Genomic DNA, 26,770 nt, shown 5'->3' with positions numbered 1-26,770 from the left:
ACACTACGGGACTCCAACTCTTAAATAATTGTCAGCTAACACTCGCACAGACAGAAAGGGCAAAGAGTAGGAGCAAGAGAATTAGAGTAGAGAGCTCCAATGGGGGAGCAAGAACCAGCACAAACACAATAGAGAAATAAGAGGGCAACGCGTTTAGAGTGGAGAGCACAAGTGGGGAGATAGCATAAACACGAAAGGGAAAGAGCAGGAGATTATGATTCCACTAGATAGTTCCTGTGGGGGAGCTAGCACCACAAGAGAAACAATGGGGAAATAGCACAGGAAAAGAATTAGCATAGCAATCTCCATCTATTCTCTTTCTGTTAATGATTCTACAGTACAATTCAAAATGACTTGTAAAAATAAATAATTGAGCTATTTCCTTATTGTCCTACTGTTTGTTTCAACCCCACAGGGCATGGTATATAGTATGTCTAGCAAAAGCCGCTGGTGGTCTGTGGGTTAATAAAGTTCAGGGGGAGCTATCTATGATATGCAGCTTGGTAGGAAGTTGTGTGAGATCTCATCAACCAGATACTGTACACCATAAAGTGAATATAGTTTCTTTCCTGTTGGGCAAATGCACAGCCTGACTTGGGCCATCGATTGCCCTGTCGTGCAATCATTTACGTCAAAAAAAATCTTGCTTTTGTGATTAAGTGTGGAATTTCGTAAATTCTGCTTCAAACCACATCAGATACAGAACGGGAAGTGAACGGTTTCCATTACGCTGTGTTGATGTATTTATGCTACAGGCCAGTGGCTTGTGCTAGGCTGCTTCGCTTCCGATCGTGGGGTCTATTTTGTACTGATAGCTAAAAATAGCAATTGTTTCATTAGATCTTTGTATAAAGGACCTTACTTGTTAACCTCTAATGTATTCATATACATTACAGAGGTAAGAAACACAGACTGAGAAAAGTAATTGTCCATCAAGGCCATTCATAATAATAATAATCCTTGCATTTGATATAGCGTCTCATCACGTCGTCGAGACCTCTCAAAGTGCTTCACAGGATATACTGTAAAGTGATTCACTGTATATTTTGTGGTAGAAACGCAGCAGCCAATTGCGCACAGCAGTGTCCCACAAATGGTCATGGGTTGAGTGACCAAATTATTATGTTTTTTTAGGGATTATTAAGTCTGGGTAGCGGGTAGCAATCCGCCAATTGGGTTCCTACTTACTGCTAAGTAAATAAAGGCATGTGGAGTCAGAAAACTTGTCTTAAGGATTTGCCCCGCCCGGGAATCAAACCGGGTCCTCCTGCTTGCAAGACCTGCTCACTAATCAATCGCTACAGAACTCCATTCACCCCATAGAGAATATGATCCATTGTGGAGTCTACTCAACATGGACCAGCTTGACTGCCCACCCCACCCTCGGGTCCCACCCCCAGCTCAGGTGGGACATCCTCCCGATGTGAAAGGTGTTGTATAGTATAAATGTAAATTGTATTGTAATTGGATTGGGCAAGACAAGTTTTTTTTAAAAGCAAGTGTTGCTCAATATGTTCACTGTGTTGAAGTCTAAGTTATTGGGGTACTTTACAGCCAACCATGTTACTCTCTACAATGCTTCATGACACCTCTCCCATGGCAGAACATTAGAAGTCTGCAAGACTCCCTCACCTCTAGCTGAGAGTCGGAGGGGCAGGAAGAAATGGATGAGATGTCTGATGCAGAACCCTAGAGCTCTGAGGTTTAGATGGTGGAGGTGTAAGGACCCCACAGCCTCATCCTGTGTTTGCAGATCTTCATGAGGAAGAACATCTTACAGGCATTTTGCTCATGTACTCTTTAAGAGCAAAGGCCCAATCCATTGAGGAGTTGTGTGTGTGTGGTGGGGGTGGCGGGAGGGCACTCAGTTAATTGTATCGGACAGGTTGTAGCTTTGTATGAAACTGTAATGAGTTATAAGAACACTTAGTATTCCACGTAAAAGAAGATCTGAAGGCATTTGAGAGATGTGGTGGGCAGGGAGATGTGAGATTTAAGCTGCTGACCGAAAGCATATTTGTTTTTTAAAAAAAATTAAGGCACTTTCCCTGGTTTTGACTCACACTGAGCTGCCAACTCCATGGATCTATTCAGTCAAGGCTGTCATGTGGGCTCCTTCTCAGTATGATTTGCTCGCTGTCATTTCTCCGGATTTCTCTAAGGTGTGAGATTGCCCCGAATTGGTTTGCGACCCAGAGTGACTCACATGGCTCTATTAGACTTTTTTTCTTCTTCAAGCATGTGGGTTTATACTGGGATGAATCACAAAGGTCCACCTCTGTACATAGCTCATTCTGATTGGTATTGGAATGCATTTCTCCAACAGCAACTCTGAAGTGACAGGAGCAACCCAGCGTTACTGCACAGGAACAAGCCATTTGGCAAGTCACTATCGTGCTGATGTTTTTCTCCACATGGGCCACCTAGTCTAATCCCTGGCCTCTACTCATTCCCCATAACCCTGACCATTACTCTCGAAAGGAGACTTTGAGACTTCCTCCTGATGCGAAGGCGTTATAACAAATGTAAGTATTGTTGCTAATAATAACACAAGTATGTGCATTTGAATATAGCACTTACTACTAACTAATCTCGCTCAACCAGCTTATCAACTGCATTGTATGATTTAGAGATTGAGGCAAGATCGGTCATCTCGCCTCACTATAACGTCAGTTATTTCACTGCCAGTAAATTGACAGGAAATTAGCATGATGTGTGTAGTATTTCACTGGAATTAGCTGTCTTTCAGAAGTTTATGTGGCAACAGTTCGAAAAGTCCCCTGATAAGTGCCTGAATGAGCAGGAAAAGGAAGTACTGTATTTTTCTTCCCTCTAGTGATCGTCACTAACAAAAACACGTGTAATTTTCCATTCAGGTTTTAGGAAGTACAACTATTAAATTCTAAACCGAAACAGGTCATTTAATGAAGCAGAGTGCAGTGGGCGAGATATTGGCCTTGCACCTCTAGGACTGGATTCCTATCCAGCTTCAAGTAGCTCAGTTGCTTGATAGAGATTCTATTACATTCCAAGATAACAACAACAACAAATTACATTTACATAGAGCCTTTCACATCAAGAGGACATCCCAAGGTGCTGGACAGCCAAGGATTTGGACACGAGCTGGGGGTTGGGATCAGGAGAGGTGGAGGCCAGGGAGGGTAGGGGTAAGAGGATACCCAAAGACACCGTCGTAGAGGAAGGTCTTGAGATGGGTCTTGAAGGCGGCAAGGGAGGGGTTGAGGCGAAAGGACTGTGGGATGGAGTTTGATGTTAGGGCAGGCCGGACGGGGGACATGGAGCAAGCTGGAACCCGTTGAACAGAGGGAGCGTACAGATCTGTGTGGAATAAGCAGGTCACAAAGATAAGGAGGAGCAAGGCTTGTAGGGCTTTGAAGGCAAGGATGAGGGGATGGTGAGCCAATGGAGAAAGGCAAGGTTGGGAGTGAGGATTCGCCATTGACAAGTAATAATAATCATTGCCTTTGATACCGTGCCTTAGTACTTTGCTGAGAGGTCTCAAAGTGCTGCACAGGATATCCTGTAAACAGGTGTGATTGTATGTACTTTTTGAGTAAACAACAATAAGTAACTCAGGTAACCTGTCTAAAAATAACCTCCTGAGGAATTCCACCTGCTCTTGACTTAGACTTCTTCCTTATTGTTGCAGAATATGCAAAATTTTGAAAATCCTTCAATTCAGTTTCAGTTTTGAAGCAGTTTTTCTGTAGGTTCTTTTAAACAACAACAACAACAAATTACATTTGTATAGCGCCTTTCATGTCGGAAGATGTCCCAAGGTGCTGGATAGTCAAGGATGTGGACCAGAGCTGGGGGTTGGGAATCAGGAGGAGAAATTAAAAGGACAAATTGAACCCGGGTTCGATTTCTAGGTGGGGCCAAACCTCAGGCAAGTTTCCTTACTCCACACACCTCTGTTTACCTAGCACTAAGTAGGAAAGCAGTTGTTAGTCCAGTGGTGGATCGCTTTCCAGGGGTAATAACCAATCCAAAATAAAATGATAATAATTTGGTCACTCAATCCACGACTGTTTGTGGGACACAGCTGTGCACAATTGGCTGCCGTGTTTCACCCACAAAATGCACAATTCACTTTACAATATATGCTGTGAAGCGCTTTGAGACATCTCGAAGATGTGATAAGGTGCTATATCAAATGCAAGGATTATTATTATATATATTAGATTTGACCCAAGAGTTTCTAGTCAGAGGGCACCTTTTCAGCACCTTCAAACGAGCAGGGATATAATGGTCAATGTGTTCTCCTTACCTTTAGAAATGTAGGGTTCCATCATATCGGAGGGTAGGCTAGGCCTGGGGATCGTAGCTGGAGGTCTGTTCACAATCTCTTGAGGATAGCTAGCTTTCATTCCAGTATCGTAATGGTCATGGCTTCCCATCTTATAAGGATCTTCACATGCTTCATGTATATTCCCTGGGAGAACAATTGGAAATGTAATGTGGCTCTTTATAATTTATATACGAACATAGAAACATGAGAACACTAGTAGGCATTCAGCTCTTTGAGCCTTCTATTAGATCATGCTGATCTGTACCACAACCCCAATTACCCGCCTTTGTCCCATACCCCTTGATACCCTTACCTAACAAAAATTTAAAAACTGCTTCCTGATTTCACTCCTAAATGGCTTAGCTCTAATTTTAAGATTATGCCCCCTTATTCTGGATTCACCCACTAATTTTACATCAATAAGTGTATTCTCAAGTAGGGTTCATCCCGTTTAACAGGAATCAAATGGGTGAGGCTATCCGTAAGGGTGAAGCTGGTTAAATTCCAGCAGTTACCCCAACGCACACTCTGAAGTCCCCAAGCCCTGGCTCTCACCAACCTGCACCTAACATTCTCCAGAACTAATGTAAGCTGTGTATAACAGTTTTCAACATTTTGAAATTCCTCTGAAACCCTCGGGTTGGGTCCCAAGCCAGTATTTTAAGTCCTTTGAGATGTCCTCCTGACGTGAAAGGTGCTATATATAAGTAAATGTGTCATGTATTGTGTTCTACCAGTGTGAGAGCACATATTTCATTCCAGACACAGAGAAATTTCCATATGTAAATAGCATACATTTGTGGCACTCAGTCTGGTATGGATAAACTTGATTGCTTTCTGGACCCCACAACGTGGATTGTGGTTAACTGTTGAAGTCTAACCAGCGAAAACCGCATGGCCTGCTATGCAGAGCACTATCTGGCAAGCTTTCCCATTGCTTGTTCTAGCTCGGACCACCCTACCCTTTAAGGCCTCGGTTTGCAGTAAAGGGAATGTGAAGAGTCCCTGGCCCAGTGACTGGTCTGCCCTTCCAAGTTCTGCCAATGAGCCAGGCTGTGCTGTCATCAGCAGTGACCTGGAGTACTGCAGACCCACCTGGCTAGTAACTGGAAAAGAGACTGCACGAGGGTTGGCTAGATTCTGTTGCCAAATATGTCGCCTTGATAGTCCAGCTCCAAAGAGACCTTGCCTCTCCCCCTCCCCCTCCAGGAGGATAGTGACTAGTTGGTGATTTGATGTCCGACAAGCGCGGGTTTGAGCCCTCACTAAGTGAATGGAAGGAATCAGGAACTCCCTGCGAGCTTCCTGGTGGGCAGCACATCTCAGCATGAAATGTGTGAGAGGATTGCTGCCATCTTCCTGTCCACAGCACGGGCACACCTTCCTTTCCATCGAGCGATGGTTCTACCAGTTGTATAAAATCAGCGTAGTTTCATAATGTGATAATTAATTCAATTTGAAGTTGAGGAAATGATAACAATTATTAAAACTTTAATAATTACAGTTTTATCTGAAGGATGTCATGGCTTTCACCAAAACTGAGTGCTGCATACAGATGACTGGGAGCCTGAGTTGGGGATGGGGTGGGGAAGCTCAGCAGGGAGGGGGGATTGACTGAAATCACAGTTGAAAAATAGGTCTTAAGTCAGAAAAAGCAGAGAGGAAGGAAACGAGGCAAAAGGACTCGGTGGAGTCCCTGATCAGAAATCAGGGGTGAATGACTGAAAGTTTGCCCACCAATGGTTCAGGTGGGGACATGAAGCAGGCTGGTGTTTACTGAGTGGAGGGAGCAACAGAGGCAGGAAGGTTACAGGATGTCCCAGAGGTAATGTTGGGCCATGGAGGGATATGAAAGTGAGTCCATAAAGAAAGGAATCTGTACAGGAAATCCATAACTGACCCCTCCACTCTAATTCTGCATTATAAAAACAATTGTGAAAGGGTAAAATATATATTTGTATATTTCCTGGCATTTAAGAGAAAAGCGATTTTTATTATCAAATAAATTGCACCTACCTTCTAGAAACTTTCTCAATATGGTGTCTGTGCTGGTTGGAACAAAGCAATCTGGTTGATGCAGAGATGGCTGTTTACCCCCACTTAGTTTATGCATTGACTCGTCTGCAAAGACAAAAGTATCGACATACAATTCCCCACAAAATACTAACATGCGTTTCTGAAAATGAGGCAATCTTCAGTCAGATTGGTTAACGTTTAATTGGAATCATAGAATGTTTGAAGCACATAAGGAGATCATTTAAATTGTACAATGAAATCCAGCTGACAGCAGCTCTGAGCCAGTTAAGAGATCCTGGCAAGATACCTGAAGCTCCCACGTCGAGAGCATAATGTGGAGCAAACCATTCCATCCACACACTGCGCACAATATTTTCTAACATACTAGTTTCCAAACCTGATAATCGTCTGAGGAGTATTCCTACCAAAGTCAAATCAACCAGAACACCCATTTGATCTTGCATTCCACATTATGCACCTTAGATAGTTTGTATTTGGATTCAGTGTTTCAGGAACTATCCTGTACTTGTGGTTTCCAACATGATTCTTCTTACTTCTTATTCATATAAACTTTTCTGCTGCTAATCAGATATCTGTCCTACACGGTTATAAGGATACCTGGTTATAAGCCACACGCACACACTTTATGAGAACACAAGATGGTATTACAGGTCAAAGTAAATTCACTTAATAAATTCTTACATTTTCATCAACTACAACTTGCATTTATTTTAATATTTTTCACATAGGATCACATCCTGGAAGGCTTTTACTCAGTGTTGTTAATTAACAAATACATTTTCATTACTTTTCATCGATCCGCGACTGTGTATACACTGCTGTGCCCAATTGGCTGATGATGACAGACCAGCCAGCCTGGTCATCAGCTTGATTTGAAGGTAGCAGGGAACTTCCGACTCAGCTCCTGTTAACCACACGAGTCAAAGCCCCAACAGACAGGGTGGTCCTAGCTGGACAAGCCAAGTGACAGGAAGCTTGGAAGACAGTGCTCTCAATGGCAAGCTATGCAGTTTTGGCTGGTGAAACTGCAGCAATACCCTGATGCACCCACTGGGATCCCAAGCCTTTGCTCTGGCAAACCTGTACCTAAAGCTGCTTAGAGAGTGCGCGCACTCCAGACCAGTACATCCAAGGAAATTTTCAGGCATATATTTGTTTTGGATACTCATAACAATGGTGATGGATTCCACATGCGTCAGACACTCAGCTGACAAACAAATACATTGAAGAACTAGTTTCTAAACTAACATTGAATTTAAGAATTGTCCACAATTCTGAGGGATCTTAAATTTTAAGACCAAATGGTCTAAGTAGGCAAAGGCTAAGTAGGTGGAATTTCAGGCCTACAATGTCCACGTACAAGTGGGAAGAAGTCATATATGCCTCAAACAAGTAACTAAATATCATGGTTTACTTTAGATTAAGAATAAATAAAAGTGACTAAATGAATCTATGGGACTGGACAAATGAGATCTGAAGAGCGAATGCAGAGACTGGTAATGTTTACAGTGGAGAAGAGACGATTAAAGCCATTTCAATGAAAGTCTTTCATATGCTAAAGATTGTAGACAAACTCAGCTCCAATACCTTATTCAATACAGTCATGCAGTCCACAAGGGATCACAGTCTCAAACTCTGAAGGAGGAAAAAGATCATTTCGATGGAACGAGTTAACCAGAGGAAATAAGTGGAACTCTTTATCCAGGGAGCAGGGGGGCAGAAAGGGTGGACAGTTCCAAGAGGGAATTTGATGGGTTTTGAGGAAGGCAGGAAATAGGGAGAAATGGAATGCCAAAATGAAACAAGTCAGGAAAACAATAGTTGTCTCTTCTGGTGCTATATTTCTAAGCTTTCCGAAGTTAGAACTGTTCAGTGCTGGCTTAGTTTCAGTGATTGTATCTCAGTGTCCTCACTCTGATTGAGGAAATAAAGAACACTGAACCATCAGTAACAAGCAATCGGTTTTATTACGTTTATCACGTCCAGAGACTGTTAACAATATGCAAAGCTTAGATTTGGATTAGAACCAACAAGGGAAAAAAATTACAAACTGATTAACAGTTTAACTAATCATAATCAATTCAGGTAATTTAAGTTTAATTCTGCTCAGAGTTTGCTACTGAATTTGAATGGTGCGTGGACTCACATGTGCTCTCTGTTACCCCTGCTGAGGGAAGCATTCCAATCATGGACTCGTATATATCCTCATCACAGCCTGGATTTAAACTGCATTTCATCAATCGGTTAGCTGTCGCCATGGACTCATATAAGTCCTCATCCTCAGCGCTCTGTGTGTTCCCCCACAGTTCCTCCTCAATGTGAGTCTTCAGCAGGTCTGCTGTCTCCTGTGAACAACAGTTTCAATGGTTATGTGCTTTATTTTTTATGAAGAGTGCGCAATCCAGGACCTTGACATACCTGAGACTGGCCCAATAGGCTAAGAGGTTGAAAACCACCAAACTCTCTGGTAAAGAATAACTAAAGTGTTTGAAAGTCAAAACTTGTAAGCACAAAGACAGTTTGAGAAATCAGCCATACTGTGGAGTCCCACAGCACTGTGGTGAGAGCACTTGCCTAGCAAGCAAGAGGACCCGGGTTCGATTCCTGGGCAGGGCAAAACATTAAGCAAGTTTCCTTACTCCGCATGCCTCTACTTATCTAGCAATATGTAGGAACCTGGTTGTTAGTCGATTGGTGGATCTGTTTATGGGGATAGTAATCCCTCCAAAAACAATTTGGTCACTCAGTCCAAGACTGTTTGTGGGATACTACTGTGTGCAATTGACTACCGCATTTCACCCATTTTTTAAAATAGTTTTCACAAATTAATTTAGTGGCTTGGCTTTACACAGGGTAGCATAAGCCTACCAGGTTCATGCATGAAGAAAGTGTATTTCATAAGGTTAAATGCCTCTGTACAAAAAATATAGGTTTTTGTTGAATTGATGAACAGAACAAAATAGCCATGATCCAAGGATCAACTGAACCCCCTGTAAAAAAATTTATTTAGGCACAAGGGAAATGGTGTTTCTCTCTCCCAGTGTCTTGGTCAACAATCTACCAAATAAAATTAACCATAAACTCCATGGCTGTTGGTAAGACATATCTGTACGTAAATTAGTTGCTGCATTCGCCTACAAAATACAGTTACTCCACTTTGTAGCATTTCCTGTGAAGCATTTTGACGATGTTCTAAGGATTTAACTATCATGTGAATACAGTATAGCGCTATTAGAATGGCTGATTTATTTTTAATACTAATGATGAGTTGACCCCATTCACTGCATATGCGCATAGTTAGCTGGCTTGAATCCCAGGTACCGGCCAGTTCACATACTAAAAAAAACAGACTTTGTGGTCATCAATTTGCTGCTTTCATGTCCTGCAGGCTGAGTATGCACAGTACGTGTGAAATTGAATAAGCAATGACATGGCCAAGAAAGAAGTCAGTTTTTTTTAGTGCAGGAAATGGTCAACATGAGTTACCAAAGCAGCTGGCTGCTACAAACCAACTTGTTGTAAACTGGGCTGAGATCTTATGGTTTCCACTCATCGCATTTGATGTAGTTAAGCCAATTTATTTTCAGTGACTATGACTGAGTGAAGACTCTTTCCTTTAAAGAAGACTTGTATAAGACCTTAGTTAGGCCAGTATTGTGGAGTGTTGTGTACTGGTTGGGGCACTCCATTATAGGAAATGATTTTAAATGATTCGTCTGGCTAGATGAGCTAGAAACTATTCCTGCGACTGTTAATGAGATGTTAATAAGACTGTCAATGCAGGCCCATTGACAATGTGAAACATGACCAGATCCAGCAGTTTGTGACATTAGCTGTGAGACTTGTGAAATTTGTGAGTTGTCACAACAGTGCAGGGGTTGGTGTTACTTCCCGTGGGTTGATGATAAATGCTTTTACATTGATCACATAGAATCAACTCTGTACTGATGATTCTTTTTCTTGAACCATATATAATCCCTCCAAAAAAATAAAAAGAACAATAAATTGGTCATTTTCAATCCACGACTGTGTATGGGACACTGCTGTGCGCAATTGGCTGCCGCGTTTCCCCCACAAATATACAGTCAATTCACTTTACAGTCTATTCTGTGAAGCACTTTGAGGTGTCGAGAAGACGTGAAAAGCGCTATATCAAACGCAAGGATTATTATATTATTATTTTTCTTGAACCAAGCCTTCTGCATGTACTTTCACATCCACTGCTGTGTGTAATTAGCTGCTGCATTTCGCCCGCAAAAAAACACACAGTCAATCCAGTTTACAATATATTCTGTGAAGCGCCTTATCAGGTCATCAAGATGTCTCAAAGCAATTTACAGAATATATTGTAAAGTGGATTGATTGTGCATATTAAGGGTGAAATGCGGCAGCCAATTGCGCACAGTAGTGTCCCATAAACAGTGGGACACTGTTTTTTTTAAAAAGGCTTTATTACCCGGAAAGCGATTAACAACAACTTGCATTTATATACCGCCCCTCATGCAGGGTAGTATCCCAACATGATCATGATCAGGAAATTGAAAGTGAGTAAATTATTTGCAGTCAGTTTTGACCAAAATTGGCCGACCTCAAAGTGATGGGGGTGGGAAGGGTGGTGAAGCAGAGATCACAAAAAACGGTATTGGACACCGGATATGCATGGACACTTATCATGTTGTTGAGACATCTCAAAGCACTTCACAGAATATACTGGAAAGTGAATTGACTGTATATTTTGTGGAGGAAATGTATGTCTATCTACATACTATAGATAGGAACACACGATCATATCTAAGGCTTACTATCCACCTTGATTGCTGCACAGAGAGATAAGCACCTGCTACCAAAGCTTCTCACTTCCAACTGGTGGAACCATCAATTATTGGGTAGGGACGAGTGTCTCGGTTGAGGGTAGTGAGGATGGTGGCAATGGCTAACACATTTCATGCTAAGTTGTGGTGCTCAAACAGATGATTGCGAGGAATTCCTGGAATTTATTATCCACATAGTGAGGGCTCAAACCCGCGCTCGTTAGATGTCAAATGACCGACTAGTTACAATGCTCCTTGGCGGGTGGGATGTCCTTGGGGTTGACCTGCTTCCAACGTGATGCTTAGTAATGAAACGTCAAAATTGAATCGACTCTCAACAGTCCGTTTGCTAAGCCAGGCAGGTCTGCAATCCTACAAAGTGCTGTTGGTGACAGGACTTGGAAGAGCAGACACTGGAGACAGGGAATCCACTCAGCTCCTGTTAACCCTGCAAACCAAACCCTAACGGGTAGGGTGTTCCTAGCTGACACGCATCGAGAAGCTTGCTTGACAGCGCTCACAATGGCAAGCTGTGCAATTTTAGCAGGTTAACCATTATTACCAGCTCTCGCCAACTTGTGCCTAATATTCTCTGTAATTTGGTGAGTGGGGTGTGTCCCTCTGGGGAGAGAGCGTGCATTCCATTCCAGACATAGGGAAATGTTTAAGAAATGTAAATGTATCTCTTGGTCTGAAATGGATACTCTTAAATATTGTGATGGGTTTCTGCGCATACAAAAAAAAGGGACAACAACAAATTACATTTGCATAGTGCCTTTCACGTCAGGAGGACGTCCCAAGGCGCTGGACAGTCAGGGATCCACACTCGAGCTGGTGGTTGGGATCGAGAACATTAAAATGGCTACTCTCAACGTCCTTACCACATATTCATCTATGAACTGCCTGAGGTCCCTGTAGCCGCTGCGTTCGGCCAGGCTGTTTGGATAGTCTCCGTTCCGGTTGGCCACGCTGTAGGCCTGCAGGGCCCCAGGACACTGCAGCAGCAGAGCAGTCAGGTTTTTCAAACCGTACTTGGCAGCAAAGTGAAGTAATGTTGGTAGCTCTTCATCTCGTTGAGCTGTGCAGAAACATGACACTGATGTGATACACACGCAACTTCCAGCAGATTTCAGAAGGAAAAAAATTTTTACTAAATAAACTAAATATGCAGATTAAAACTCCCTCTGCACTGTCCACCTAGTACTTATCCAGGAGGGACGACACTACCCATTAAGGGCTTTGGTTCGCAAGAAGCCAAATATAGGCTTTCAAGTCTTCTTGGAGTTATGGGAGAGCTCCTTTGCTTTGCCAGACATGTTTCCTCAGTGCTATTTCATCCACATGTGAACTCCCCTAGGATATAAAAGGTAAAATTCCCCCAGGATAAATTTAGATATATTGAAAAGCAAATGACTGTTGAAAGATAATAATTAACTTTCAATGTAACTCTCAAATGAACTCCCCACTGCTTTTGCACAGTGCTCAGCACTCCTCTACCTGCCCAATGTATTTCTCCCTTTCTATTACTGGAACAGTTTCTCTTTGCTTTATAGTTATATTACCAGCACAAATGTTCTACGTGGGAGATACTGTTGGCAAATACTGTTCTAGGCTATGATAGACAGCACAATTGACATTTCAGTGTGTCTTGGTTTACATTTCAAATTTTTAAACAAGAGAAAGCAAATAAAATCTATCCAGTAACAGATTAACCAGGCAGTTAGGGAGTTTACTGGCAGGAAACAGATCGAAGCATAAAGACATTGCCAAGAGAAATCTAGCAAAGATGGTATTCACAATGCATGGCTTTCAATCATTAGGTAAAACTATTAATTAGTACAACTTGCACTTATATAGCACCCCTCCACGCAGGGTAGCGACTCACAGCGCTTAACTGTGGCGGAGCTTGACTCCGAGCCAGGGGGTGGGGAGATCTTTAAAAAAGGGGAGAGGGGGGCGGGCAAGGTAAAGGGATTGAGGGAGAGTGTTCCAGAGTTTCGGGGCATAGTGGCTGAAAGTGCGACCTCCAATGGTGGAGTGGAGGGTGCAAGGGACAAGCAGGAGGCTGGTGCCAGTCGAGTGGAGGTGCCGGTTGGTGGATTGGGGAGTGAGGTGGTGGAGAGGTAGAGAGGTGCCAGGGAGTGAAGGGATTTGAACACGAGTGTGAGGATCTTGAAATCGATCCGTTTGGTGATGGGGAGCCAGTGGAGCCTGGTCAGAACTGGTGAGATGTGGATACGATGTTTGGTCTGGGTAAGTATGCGGGCATCAGAGTTCTGAATGAGCTGGATCTTTTGAATAGTGGAGCTGGGGAGACCGATCAGGAGTTATAGAGATATTCATTCATTAAACAAAATAATATGTGCTTGAGATAAAACAAGTCATGGTTAAGTGGTTAAAAATGGGATTTTAAAAACCTGTAGATTATAATAAAGGACATGAACCAGGACAATGAAGAAATAGGACAAAAGGAAAAGGTTTGAATGGCCCAGTACAAATACATTCCCATATCTTTAACTTGAAAATTAAGAGTGATGAGTTCACCTGCAGACATATTCTCCTCCTCCAACTGGCTTATTCCAAAGACGTGCAGTCCATTTGCTGGGATATTCTTCCGCAGTGACTCCGTCAGTAACTTATCCAGTTTTTCTGTGTTATATGGTATAATATGGAATGCCTGCAGACAAGAAGAATGTATTTCTTATCTGAAAGGAGTGCATTTTTGAACATTTTTATTTGAAGGATTTTAGAACCTTTATTATAATAATTATCCTTGCATTTGATATAGCGCCTCAAAGCGCTTCATAGGATTTTAATGTGAAATGAAATGAATGACCGAGCACTAGAATAGGTTAAATCCAGATTAAGTTCTCTTCAGTCCTACTCGTATGCAGTGCTAGGAGACCACTATGTTGTTGAAGGTGAAGTTCTCAGGTAGAACATTAACCCACGGTACTGTCTGTGTATTCTTCATTAAGATACTGTCCACTATCCGAAGGCTAAAGGAATTTTCTCCGGTGTCCTGGCCAAGAATTTTTTTTAGATAAACTGGTCAATCATTCATCTGTTGTGAAGCTTTGTTATGAGAAAAATGGCTGCTGTATTTTCTGCAAAAAACAATAAGTGCATGATACTGCTTAGTGTGAAGTGTTTAAGCACTCTGGAATGCTACCCCGCTCAGGGGCGCTATATAAATGCAAGTTGTTGTTTGTTGAAGCACTTTCAGACGTCCGCATATTGCTGGGCAAGTTGTGTGTTTCCTCTGAGCTCTTCATTGGCCATTTGTGAGGTCTCTCATGAATTCTTGTCCTGGGTTTAATATTCCTTCAATTCTTCCTACGACAATGTCCTCACTTTATCCTTTGTGGTGTACTATACACCCATGTCTACTCCGATTTGTGCACTACTTTGCCTTTTCTCCATTTCGTTTTGCCTGCTGCATGTTTCTGGAACCACATATTTTGTCCTTTCTTCAGAACATCCTACTTTGTCACTTTCTGCTTCAGTAATGCTTTGTTTCCTGACAGGATGGTCCTCATTTACAACACCATCAACGGCTGGGCCAGCGATCGGAGTCCTGCCCCTTGTGTGCGTTCTGATATTCCATCATCACAAGATATCAGTCGTCCTCCCACCTCCTAGGTTCTTTAGCTTTTTTTATTGTCTGGATCACTCTCTCCACTAACCTGCTACTCTGGAAGTAATGCAGCAATTACATCACATGTTTAATGTTCCATTCCCCACAGGATTTTTCGTTTTAGTGCCAAGGCAGGACTTTTAAGAATCTTGGGACATTATTGCTGATGTGAAAGGTAATATATATATGTAAATTTGTATTGCAATTTGTGATGTACTCCGCTGATCACAGAGTCCTGTAGTGGAGTGGTTCGCAAGCTTGCCTCGCAAGCAAGAGGACACAGGTTCAATTCCCGGAGCTGGGCGAAACCTTAGGCAAGTTTCCTTACTCCACTTGCCTCTGTTTTCTAGTAGTAAGTTGAAGCCTGTTGGTTAGTCGATTGGTGGTTTGCTTTCCCTCCCCTCAAAATAAAATGTGGTCATTTTCAATCCATGACTATCTGTGGGATACTGCTGTGCGCAATTGGCTGCCGCGTTTCGCCCACAAATATACAGTCAATTCACTTTACAGCATATTCTGTGAAGCGCTTTGAGACGTCCAGAAGCACTATATCAAATGCAAGGATTATTATTAGTATTATTATAAGTTCATCCAATCAGGAAAACTCAGCTATACATTCACAGAACAGTAGCATTCAAACCCAAGACACTCAACCATAGACAACCACCCACAGGACACCACAAATTCACTGAACCCCACCCACGCAAGCCAATTATAGATTGTTACAGAAAGTGAAATTGAACCGCTTCTCTAAGCCCTATCTGGCTATTGCTTTTCCCAATGTGGTGCTGTTGTTGATGCAATTTTTAGATAAGAAGTCAGAACTGTGCAAAATTAATGTTCCAAATAAAATGGCTCATTGGTTCTTTATTTACTGCCTGGAATCATGCAATTGCCTACTGCCTTAGGCAATTATACAATTATAAATATAAGAGTTTTACTGTATTAAGGCATATTTATCTGTTGTACAGTTTATGTCTGGTACATTAAATATTAAACAACTTACCTGGCACATGAACTCCACAGGGTTAGTAGCTTTCTGCAGAATATTCTGAATTTCCTCCATGTCAGTGTAGTAGGTTATTGTGGCAAAACTTACTTTCAGATTTCCTGAGTAAATGCTGAGTGAAACAGATCCAGGAGGCAAATCTGTCCAAACCAAAGCAAATGAGGCACGTGTTCAAGATTGCCATAAGCAGTAAAACTCACATAAGTCACATCATTCGGGACCATAACATTTAATACGATTTACGCAAATTATGAGTTTCAGGCAAATTTGTGTAAATTGCATAAAATCCAATTTAATCAATAGTATACACTGTGCATGTGCACTTCAATGCAGCTGGTAAGTGTGCAGGTGTCGACGGGTCAGAACTTTATTTGCCACGATTCATCGTAGGCCAGTAAATGAGGTAGCGGTGGTACAAGTTAGGAGATGATTTGCTTTTTAAAATATGCCTAAGTGCAAAGAAATCGTAAGTGTTTTTCTTGGTAGGAAACTGAATGGGATTCAAGTGCATGTACGATTTAGGCAATTATATGATTTATAAATATAAGAGTTGTATTACTGTATTAAAGAAAAAACCCATGAAAAAACCTTTTGTGTTAAAGGTTTAGTAAATAATACCACCACTTTCAGCTCTGTCCCAAATCTGCTGACTTATCCTATAGATTCTTTAGTTCTTCCTCACACCCTGCTTTCCCAATTCCGAAGAGTATTAGGCACAAGATGGCAAGAGCCAAGGACCCCATAGTGTGAGTCATATGCAAGCACACACCTGAAAGGTAAGAAACTAATAGAAAAAGCATTTCTGGTTAAACGTTTAAGATGTACCTGGAGCTTGTGCAGCCATGGTGTACTCATTGATGAGTACAGCTGGTATCCGTACAGAGGGTTGGTTTTTCAATGTAAATTCTAGTTCACTTTTCACTTCGTAGTCCAATTTGATCTTCATAACAATAAAAATTTGCGTTGCGACCTGAAATCCAGAGAAATATTTTTAAAACGCAATCTATTTTTATTATTATCATGGAATCATACAATCATACAGCACAGAAGGAGGTCATTCGGCCTATCGTGTCTGTGCCGGCTCTTTGAAAAGAGCTATCCAAATCAATCCCACTCCCCCGCGCTCTCCCCATAGCCCAGCAAACTTGTCCTCCCCAAATAATTATCTACTTCTCTCTTAAGAGAGAAAATATTGTAGTACTTTCCTTCTTGCATATCACACCGCCTGCTAAACACCTTTCATAATAACAATTGTTTTTGGTATAGCATCTTATCATGTTGTCCAGACATCATAATAATCATCAACAATAATCATCCTTGTCACAAGGGCATGAAAGGCGCAATACCAAATGCAAGATGATTATTGTTGATTATTATTACCCCAAAGGCTTCCCAGGATTTACTATAAATAATGCAGTAAATATCTACATATTTACAAGACTGTGGTTGTGTGTGAACACCGCAGCCAATTTGTGCACAGCAATGTCCCACATTCGCAAAATGAATGATTGATTTTTATTTGGGGAGATTGTTGGCCAGGACATCGGAGAAACTTCCTTCTCTTTTTGAATAATGCCACCAGATCTTTAACATCCACCTGAACTGGCAGACGGGATTTCGGTTTAACATCTTATCCGACCTCCAACAATGCAACACTCCCCCAGCACTGCATTGGAGGGAATATGTCAGTTCAAGTCCCAATGTGGAGCTTGAACCTACAGCCTTCTGACTCGGAGACAGAAGTACTACCGCTGAGCCAGGCTGACACACACAGCTCACATTGATTTTTTACTGTAAATAATAGTGACTGTGCATTTGTAGGCAAACATTGCAAACAATCTGCACGTTGGTGCAATTGCCAATGGTGGGGCAGGCGAGGCGGGTGACATGACTGCCTTCTTCAGGCGATTAATCGGGTTGGATATAGCCAACGATATTCCAGGTTACACAAGACTGTGGAAGGAGCGGGTTTAATGGTGTTTAGCCCTTTCGAGCTGTCTTACATTCTTATTTATATGCTTTACTACATAAAAACCTGAATTTAACATTGCGCTTCAACTTTCTCATGCATAGAAATTCTTGAATTTCTTGAATCCCAAATTAACAAATCAAATCAAGTTAATCATTATATGAACTGCTTGTTACCTTTACACTGTTTGTGGAACCTTGCTCTGCATGAATGGTTGCTATGTCTGCCTATAAAAACAGTTACTGCACACAATGATCATTGTTTCTGAAGTACAGTACTTTGGGACTCTACCCTGCGTGAGAAGGCGCTATATAAATGAAAGTGATTGTTGTACTTTACAATTTGCCAACATAAAAAAATACAAATGTCTCACTTCTTTATCTTTACCTCCTAACTGCTGTTACTCAGTTTCTTGCCATTTTAAATTACTGCAGTTCTGTTTTTACCTACTTCACTATTTTTTTAAATGGTCACAGTGCACTATTATTGTACATTTAGCTATGATAATGGTTATGACAAGAGGGCTTTTCTAAAACTACATATTTTATTATAAAATTGAGCCATTTATAAGAACAAAAGTGTTTTACGGAACAGATTTTTTTTTGAGGGCTAGCACACCCATCCCTTTTTGATTCACAAACCAGCCACCACATCCTATAATCCATTCTCTATCCAACAATATAGCTAGTTGCCTCTTGAACACACAGCAGGACTTTGAGCTCACAGTCTAGACCGACACCACAATGCAATGCTGGGGGAGCTCTGCATTGTTGGAGGTGCTGTCCTTCGGGTGAGAGAGATGTTAAACGGTGGTCCATTCTGTCTGTTCAGGTGGATGTTAAAGATCCGTGGGATATTTGAAAAGAGAAGGGAGTTTCTCCCGGTACCCTGGCCAACAATCCCCTATATAAAATAAGTCACCCGTTCCATAACTGTTTGTGGGACATTACTGTGTGCAAATTAGCTGCTGCATTTATCTACAAGAAACATAGTAACTACACTTCACAGTAAATCCTATGACTTCCTCCTGATGTGAAAGGCTGTGTATCAAATGTAAGCATTGTTATTTTTAATTTACACAGTCGCTGCCTGAATTACTTTCTATGGTAACAGCTTAATTTCACACACCCATTACCCTTTGTGTTAAGATGGATTCACTCCTCACTTCTAACCCGGTAATGTTTACTTTGTATTCCTTGGTGTTGGTACTGTTTGCTATTGGGCACAAGTTCCCAGTCCATCTACTTCCGCATCATCGTTCTGTAAACAGCTAAGCCCAATTTTCAGTAACTCTTAAGAGCTGATAAGAACTTCATTGCTCACCTTTGCTCCTCCCAACAACCCTCACCCCCCCCACCCGATACTGTCCTAGATTAGGTGAGCCAAATTGTATATAAAACTCCAGACAGAAACTGATCAGTGCATTTACAGCAACAACAGAACCGCTCTCATGTTATACTTTATTGTTTTCCAATGCAGCCCAATACAGTATACCATACTTCTTAAACTATAGCCAAGCACCGGGCGGGTGATTGTAATGAGATACATAGCTGGGATGTATTCCTTGTGTTAATAACCAACCTACCCCGCACTGGATCCTGTCAGGCAATACTTTTACTGTGAATTCTTCGGTCTCCCCTGAAGATGCCAAACAATGTTCCCTTGACCGCTCTGTTACATTAGTCCGTGTTTTGTGGTGTGGATCAAGTTCGGGTTCGGTGTCAGCTGCAGTATCACATCCAGAGTCTTTACTGTAACCTAAAAGAGGAAGAAATGTTTTCTTAAATACTTAAAAGGGGTCCAAATCCAATGAAGAGGACATTGTTCATCGCCATCAGTCCAAAGACAGACATTTTGAATCTAATACCTTATTCAGTATGATCAAGACATCCAAAGGAAGGGGCCCTCATCTCAAGCCTACAAGTGGAATAGAGTTATAGTAATAACAGCACAGAAGTGATCAATTTGCTCCTGATACCTGGTTGTGTTTGCTCCTCCACTGTAGCTCTCTACTCTAACCCCATTCCCCTGCTCTTACTCCACTGTGTCTGTGTCGCTGCTAGCTCCCTCAAAGTAAACTGCAATTTAATACTATAATTTATTCTCTCTCTTCAACAACAACAAATTTATATCTGTATAGCGCTTTTCAAGTTGGGAGGATGTCCCAAGGATCTCCTCCTGACATGAAGTCCTAAACATATTCTATTTTAATTATAAATTAAGCTTCAAAGAGTGGCATTTAATAGTTGAGTTAAAGGGAAATTTCTCTCATTATCGAGGAATGTACACGATATGTTAATCACTGCCAGTAAAATATAGCAACAAGGTATAAAAATAATCCAACTGATGTTTAACGACCTCTGCAAGAGTCATAAAAAGATCTTTTATAAGTATACCAAAACTAGTTTTGTACTAAACTACTTTTAGTGCAAAATTACTAAAAGGGTTAAAAATCCCATCTAAACCCCTAAATCACTTTCGGAATCTCTTTGCAATAGTAGTTCCCCATTTAGTAATTGCTAATCCAAGAAATGAAAGCGCATTTTACTTTCCCATTACTGTAAACATTTAATTCCAGCTCAAGAACTGTTCAGATTAGATCAAACTACGTGTCCAGCACCCTATACAGGTACTTCCTCATTCATTTCAACAATAGTCAAAGAAAGCATCTGTCTTTAGAAATCAACTGACATCTCCTTGCAGAGAGTTCATGATAATAATAATAATAAAAATCCTCGCATTTGATATAGCGCTTTTCACGTCGGGAGGACGTCCCAAAGCGCTTCACAGATCACACTGTAAAGTGAATTGACTGTATATTTGTGGGCGACCGCGGCAGCCAATTGCGCAAAGCAATGTCCCACAAGCAGTCGTAGATTGAAAATGACCAATTTATTATTGTTTTTGGAGGGATTATTATTAGGCTCTGTGTGGAGTAAGGAAACTTGCCCAAGGTTTCGCCCTCTGCCTGGAATTGAACTTGGGTCTCTCGCTTGTAAAGCGAGTGCTCTAACCACTGAGCTACAGGACTGATCTTGAATTCCAGGTCCAAATATACCATTACTTGAAGAAACAACAGTTAAAGGGCAGATTTTATGTCAGAATGAATTGGGAGGTGTTAAAGTGCCAAGGTACACCATTGCCATTCATCATAATACTAATAATCCTTACATTTGATATAGAGCCTTATCACGTCATTGAAATGTCTCAAAGCATTTCACAGAATATAATGTAAAGTGAATTGACTAATATTTTGTGGCAAAACACGGCAGTCAATTGCGCACTGCAATGTTCCACAAACTAGTATGGATTAAGTGACCAAATTATTATTATTTTATTTATTTTTGAAGGGATTATTACCCCTGGAAAAGTGATCCACCAATCGATTAATAACTCGGAAGCAGTATACTGCAGATGTTGGAAATCTGAAACAAAAACAGAAGTCGCTGGAAACACTCAGCAGCTCAGGCAGCATCTATGGAGAAAGGAAAGTGAGCCAAAGTTTCGGATCCAGGACCCTTCGTCAGAACTGGGGCATGTTGGGAGGGGATAGGCTTTTATGGACTAACAGCGAGGGGGGATGTAGGGCAAGGAAGATAAAGGAGAAAATGGAGTAGAGGACAGGAAGATGATGGGTGTTAAATAGGTGTTAATGATGCAAAACAAAGTGGGGGATTGCAACAAAACAGGGGAAAAGAGGGGTTATTAATGCAAAGGGGGGGAACATTGGACCAAAATAGGCAGACCAGAGAGAGAAAAAAGGTGTGTCTGGGACCCAGATGATATGGTAATGGCCACAGAAGAGGGGGAGGAGGAAGGTGAGCTGTTACGGTCTGAAATTACTGAAATCAATATTGAGACCAGTGGGCTGTAAGGTCCCTAGCAGATAGATGAGGTGCTGTTCCTTGAGCTTGCGCTGTGGTTCATTGGATCAACGTAGGAGAGCATGGATGGAGAGGTCAGAGTGCGAGTGGGAGGGAGAGCTGAAGTGGCAACAAACCGGAAGCTCAGGGTTGTGCTTGTCGACAGAACGGAGGTGTTCGGCAAATCGGTCACCCGATCTGTGTTTGGTCCCCTCAGTCTGCATTTGGTTAATCCAGATTAACAACTGAGCTCCAATTTACTGCTAGGTAAACAGATGTGCGTGGAGTAAAGAAACTTGCCCAGCGTTTTGCCCTGCCCGGGAATCGAACCCAGGTCCTCTCCCTTGCGAGGCGAGTGCTCTAACCACTAAGCTCTGTACTCTAAATTTAGGAGGAAGGGAAGACAGGGAAATGAGGAGTTCCATTGACTTGAGGGCCTGGAAAAAGAATGAATTAATTCTGAGAGAGTTGCCAAGGAATGGAATCCTAAAGTTGTTAGAGCAGAACTGATTAGGGTATTTACAAAAAAANGAGAAGCAATGCAGAGGAAGGGTATGCCAAGTACAGTATATACACCATATCGAATTTGTGTTAGCATATATTTAGTTTAGATAACTAGATACACTATATATAACCTTGGTTAGAGTGCACATGGAGAATAAAAGCAGAGAGGTCCTATTTTGCTGGTGTTTGAATTGGTAAGCAACAACGACAACAACAAATTACATTTGTATAGCGCCTTTCACAGGTTCTGAACCTCACACACTCCCTTTTACTTGTGGAAATACTGCAAATGTCTGCCCAAAATTTTACTGAAGGGAAACACAGATTGCAAGGTGTTATACTGTAGAATTATAATACATTTCCTGTTTCCGGTCTAATGGTAAATTTAGCAGCTGGCAGGTGACTCATCCATGGCCCTACCCTCAAATGAGCCAAAGAGTGACCAGATCTTTAGCAAAACCCGACCACAGGGGATTTCCAGGAGCACCTGCTAGTCAAACCAACTCAGTATGCAAGTCAATAAGGTCTCTGGTTCTATCCACAGCACATGTTCAGTTAACTCCTCTCAGTCGGTCAGAGAAGCAGTAGAAAGACCACAGTTGACGTCTCCCCCCCCATCGCTCTCTGCCTGCTTAGGCAAACGTGTGAAAATCAGCCACCAAACCCTATAAAAACAGGTAAAAGTATAAAGTGGACCACACAAATACAGTCACTGGTCAGTATACGCATGAAGCACATGTGTCCTGTGGCTCAGTGGTCAGAGCACTTGCGTCGCAAGCGAGAGACCTGGGTTCTATTCCTGGTAGGGCAAAATGGTGGGAAAGTTTCCTTACTCCACACGCCTCTGTTTACCTAGAAGGAAGTAGGAACCCGGTTGTTAGTTGATCGCTTTTCCGGGGATAATAATCCCTCAAGTAAAAAAAACAATAATAATTTGGTCACTCAATCCACAACTGTTTGTGGGACACTGCTGTGCGCAATTGGCTGCCGTGTTTCGCCCACAAATATACAGTCAATTCACTTTACAGTATATTCTGTGAAGCCCTTTGAGATGTGTAGAAGACCGAAAGGTGCTATATCAAATGCAAGGATTATTTTTTATTATTATTTGAACCAAGAAACTCCTAGGTTCAATCCTCAGTTGGTGCTGAATTAACAGATCTACCATATAATAAATAATCCTTGCATTTGATATAGCGCTTTTCACGTCGGGAGGACGTCCCAAAGCGCTTCACAGAACACACTGTAAAGTGAATTGACTGTATATTTGTGGGCGAACGCGGCAGCCAATTGCGCACAGCAATGTCCCACAAACAGTCGTAGATTGAAAATGACCAATTTATTATTGTTTTTTTTGGTTTTGGAGGGATTATTATTAGGCTCTGTGTGGAGTAAGGAAACTTGCCCAAGGTTTCGCCCTCTGCCTGGAATTGAACTCAGGTCTCTCACTTGCAAAGCGAGTGCTCTAACCACTGAGCTACAGGACTCCACAGGAGTTGGAGTACTGTAGCTATGAAAGAGTTAGAGATGGGAAATCAACCACTCTTGCTAGCTATCAAGTGTCCCACTTTTTGAGTATTAATGCAATTAAGGCAATTAAGAACAGATTAAGGCTGCCTCAATAGTTAGCTTGACAGCAATACTTGAGAGAGATACTGATGGTAGGCTGGGGGGCCATGTAACCATATCCAAGCAGCATGAGTACTGGAAGCCTGAGTAGAAAGGACCAAAAAGTCTAAGGTACGCAAGGAAACTGTACACCAGAAGGGGCTTGGGGGTTTGTACGGTTATTGAGGGTAGAACATGATTAGTGGAAGATGAATGAAGAATCTAAGAAGGGATGAATGTTAAATAGATTTGCATGCTTCTTCATAGAAAACATATGTCTGTGCAATTAGGGTCAATAACAAAAACAATTTGCACTTCTGTAGCAATTTACGTGCAGGAAAAATGTCTCAAATCGATTTACGGAAGAACCAGTCATTAACAGAAATGGACAATTAGAGCGGGGAAAAATTGTCCCACACAATTTCCTGTAACCTGACAAGTGTATCTTTGGTGACTGTGCTTGGTAGGAACTGAAAGAAACACAAGAAATAACACGAGTCTTAAACAGATTAGAAGTGCAATCAAAAAGACATTTTTTCACCGAGAGGGCTGTGAAAAGGTGAAACATCTTACCACAAAAGGTTGTAAATGTAAAATTGATTGGGATGATCGAAAGGGAGACAGAGCGACACTTGGGAAGTAAGGGTAATAAGAGATATGAGAGAAGAGGTGGGGAAATGGAATTAAAAGATTTGCCTTGACCAACTAAAATAATGGAACAGCTAAAACTATTTTGAGAATGTACATATGCTCCCGCAGTTCAAGATTCTTTTAGAATCCATAATCGTTACACATTTTGCCCATAATAAATAGTCAATTCACTTTACAGTATATTCTGTGAAGCGCTTTGAGACGTCTCGAAAATGTGATAAGGTGCTAATATCAAATGCAAGGATTATTATTTAAAGGTCATTATATAGATTCCATTTTTGGTACTAATGTGTCAATCAGAGATTGGAAGGCGCCGACAGCATCACACTCCACCTTACTAAGCCAGTCCGGAACTTTGGCGTCTTGTTTGACCCTCAACTATTCTTTCTACCCCACATCCGTGCATTGACTCACTCTGCCTTCCCCCCACCTCCGGAACATCGCCTGGCTCTGCCACGATCTCCCACCCAGGCCACCGAAACCCTCATACACACTTTCATTACATCGACGTACATTTGACTATGCAAACTCCTTGCTTGTAGGCCTCCCCAACTCTTGCCTCCACAAGCTGCAGATCATCCAGAACTCTGGAGCCTGTGTCCTCTCCCGCACCAGGCTCCATAACCCTAAGCCCTCATGGCCTTGCACCCGCCTACTTCTGCAACCTCCTAACTCCCTACCATCCTGCCCACCCCCTCCACTCAGTGGGCTCCGGCCAGCTTCACATCCCCCACCTCGCCTGCCCCACCATCGGTGGGCGGGCATTCTGCCACTTTGACCCCATCCTCTGGAACTCCATCCCGCAGTCCCTTCACCTTGTGCCTTTTCTTGCCTCCTTCAAGACCCATCTCAAGACCCTCCTCTTCGATCGTGCTTTCAATAACCCTGCTTCCGCCCCTGCCCTCCACCCTCCCCAATCCCTGACCCCCAGCTCGGGTCCAAACCACTGACTGTCCGGTGCCTTGGGACGTCCTCTCGACATCACAGGTAATATACAAATATAATTTGGTTGTTATTGTTGTTGAGGGAACATTTATTCTCAGAACAATGGGCACATGAGCAGACTCCCAACACAAGCAATTCATTCTGCATGATTTAAATCTTCAATAAAGAACGAGGAGTCTTGACTGAAAACAGCAGAGAAGGAAGAAAGGGCAGGTGCAATGTGCGGTGACGAAATAGCTCACAGGACACAAAGGATTTCTGTACTGCTGGGGAGGAGGCGATAAGGGAAAGAATGTTTGTATGTGGAAGGGTGGGTAGGGAGTTAAATATTGGAGATATGCAAAAGTATTTGATTATGGTTGATTACCTGCCCTCCACCCCTCCTCATCCCAACCCCCAGCTCGGGTGCAAGTCCTTGACTATCCAACATCTTGGGAGATCCTCCCAACGTGAAAGGCGCTATATAAATGTAATTTGTTGTTGTTGCTGTTGTTGTTCATTGTGGGTCAGGCAGACGTTCTCATAGGACATTGTTGAGAATTCTTTGCATTCTTCTTAACCTTGCAAGCCAAAGCCCGAACAGAATGTGTGGGCCTTGCTGGATAAGCAGCATAAAGATTGCCAGATAGTGGCAAGCTATGCATTTTAGCTGGTTAAACTGCAGCAGAAACCCAATGCACACTCCGGGGTCCCCAAGACTTTGTTCTTGTCTACCTGCACCTTTCAGGGTTAGGTGAGCAAGATGCATTTCTCCAGGGAGAGAGTGCAAATTTCATTTCAGGAGTAGGCAAATTTCTGTGGGTAGGTGGAATGCTTTCTGGCATGGATACTCAACAACCACAACAAATTACATTTATACAGCGCTTTTCCCATCGGGAGGACATCCCAAGGCACTGGACAGTCAGGGATTTGGACCCAAGCAGGAGATTGGGATCAGGAGGGATGGAGGGCAGGGAGGATAGGGGGTAAGAGAGTGACCAAAAGCATGGGCGAAGAGCAGGGTCTTGAGAAGGGCCTTGAAGAAGGCAAGGGTCAAAAGGACTGTGGGATGGAATTCCAAAAGGTTAAAGGCTAAAGACCCGACTGCCGATGGTAGGGCAGGGGATGTGGAGCAAGCCGGAGCCTGCTGAGCAGAGGGAGCGGACAGGTTGATATGGCGTGAGCAGGTCACAGAGGTAGGACGGATCAAGGCCATGGAGGGCTTTGAAAAAAGCTTTCAGTTAACTGGCCTCAGGGAAGGATAGGGCACCACAGTTGACTCCGTGCACTAAACCTAGGGAGGAAAAAACAGTCAGGGTTTCTAGCCATTTCTGCTGAAACTAATTTTTACTGAAGCAAACTTCTGCTTTCAATGGAAACACCGCATTTGGTTGCCAAAAAAAAATCGAAATATTTCAGAAAAATCCCCACTGCCAATTTCCTTC

The 26,770-nt window shown here is 42.3% G+C and overlaps 1 protein-coding gene across 3 annotated transcripts in view; it reads right to left on the bottom strand.

Annotated features, from left to right (window-relative positions):
- pik3ap1 (phosphoinositide-3-kinase adaptor protein 1) overlaps window positions 1-26,770 on the bottom strand; it is a 53,674-nt gene that overhangs the window by 10,442 nt on the left and 16,462 nt on the right. For all 3 annotated transcript variants that reach the window (XM_007904560.2, XM_007904559.2, XM_007904558.2), the window contains 8 exons: window positions 19,361-19,533; window positions 16,632-16,776; window positions 15,804-15,946; window positions 13,705-13,837; window positions 12,042-12,238; window positions 8,496-8,694; window positions 6,329-6,433; window positions 4,292-4,456 (listed from right to left, as the gene is read on the bottom strand). In XM_007904560.2, coding sequence (XP_007902751.1) covers window positions 4,292-4,456; window positions 6,329-6,433; window positions 8,496-8,694; window positions 12,042-12,238; window positions 13,705-13,837; window positions 15,804-15,946; window positions 16,632-16,776; window positions 19,361-19,533 — 1,260 coding nt within the window. The remainder of the gene's footprint in view (window positions 1-4,291; window positions 4,457-6,328; window positions 6,434-8,495; window positions 8,695-12,041; window positions 12,239-13,704; window positions 13,838-15,803; window positions 15,947-16,631; window positions 16,777-19,360; window positions 19,534-26,770) is intronic.

The sequence above is a fragment of the Callorhinchus milii genome, unplaced genomic scaffold, assembly GCF_018977255.1.
Source record: "Callorhinchus milii isolate IMCB2004 unplaced genomic scaffold, IMCB_Cmil_1.0 Scaffold7, whole genome shotgun sequence".
In the NCBI taxonomy this organism is placed as follows: Eukaryota; Metazoa; Chordata; class Chondrichthyes; order Chimaeriformes; family Callorhinchidae; genus Callorhinchus; species Callorhinchus milii.
This window is presented reverse-complemented; position numbering and strand designations above follow the sequence as displayed.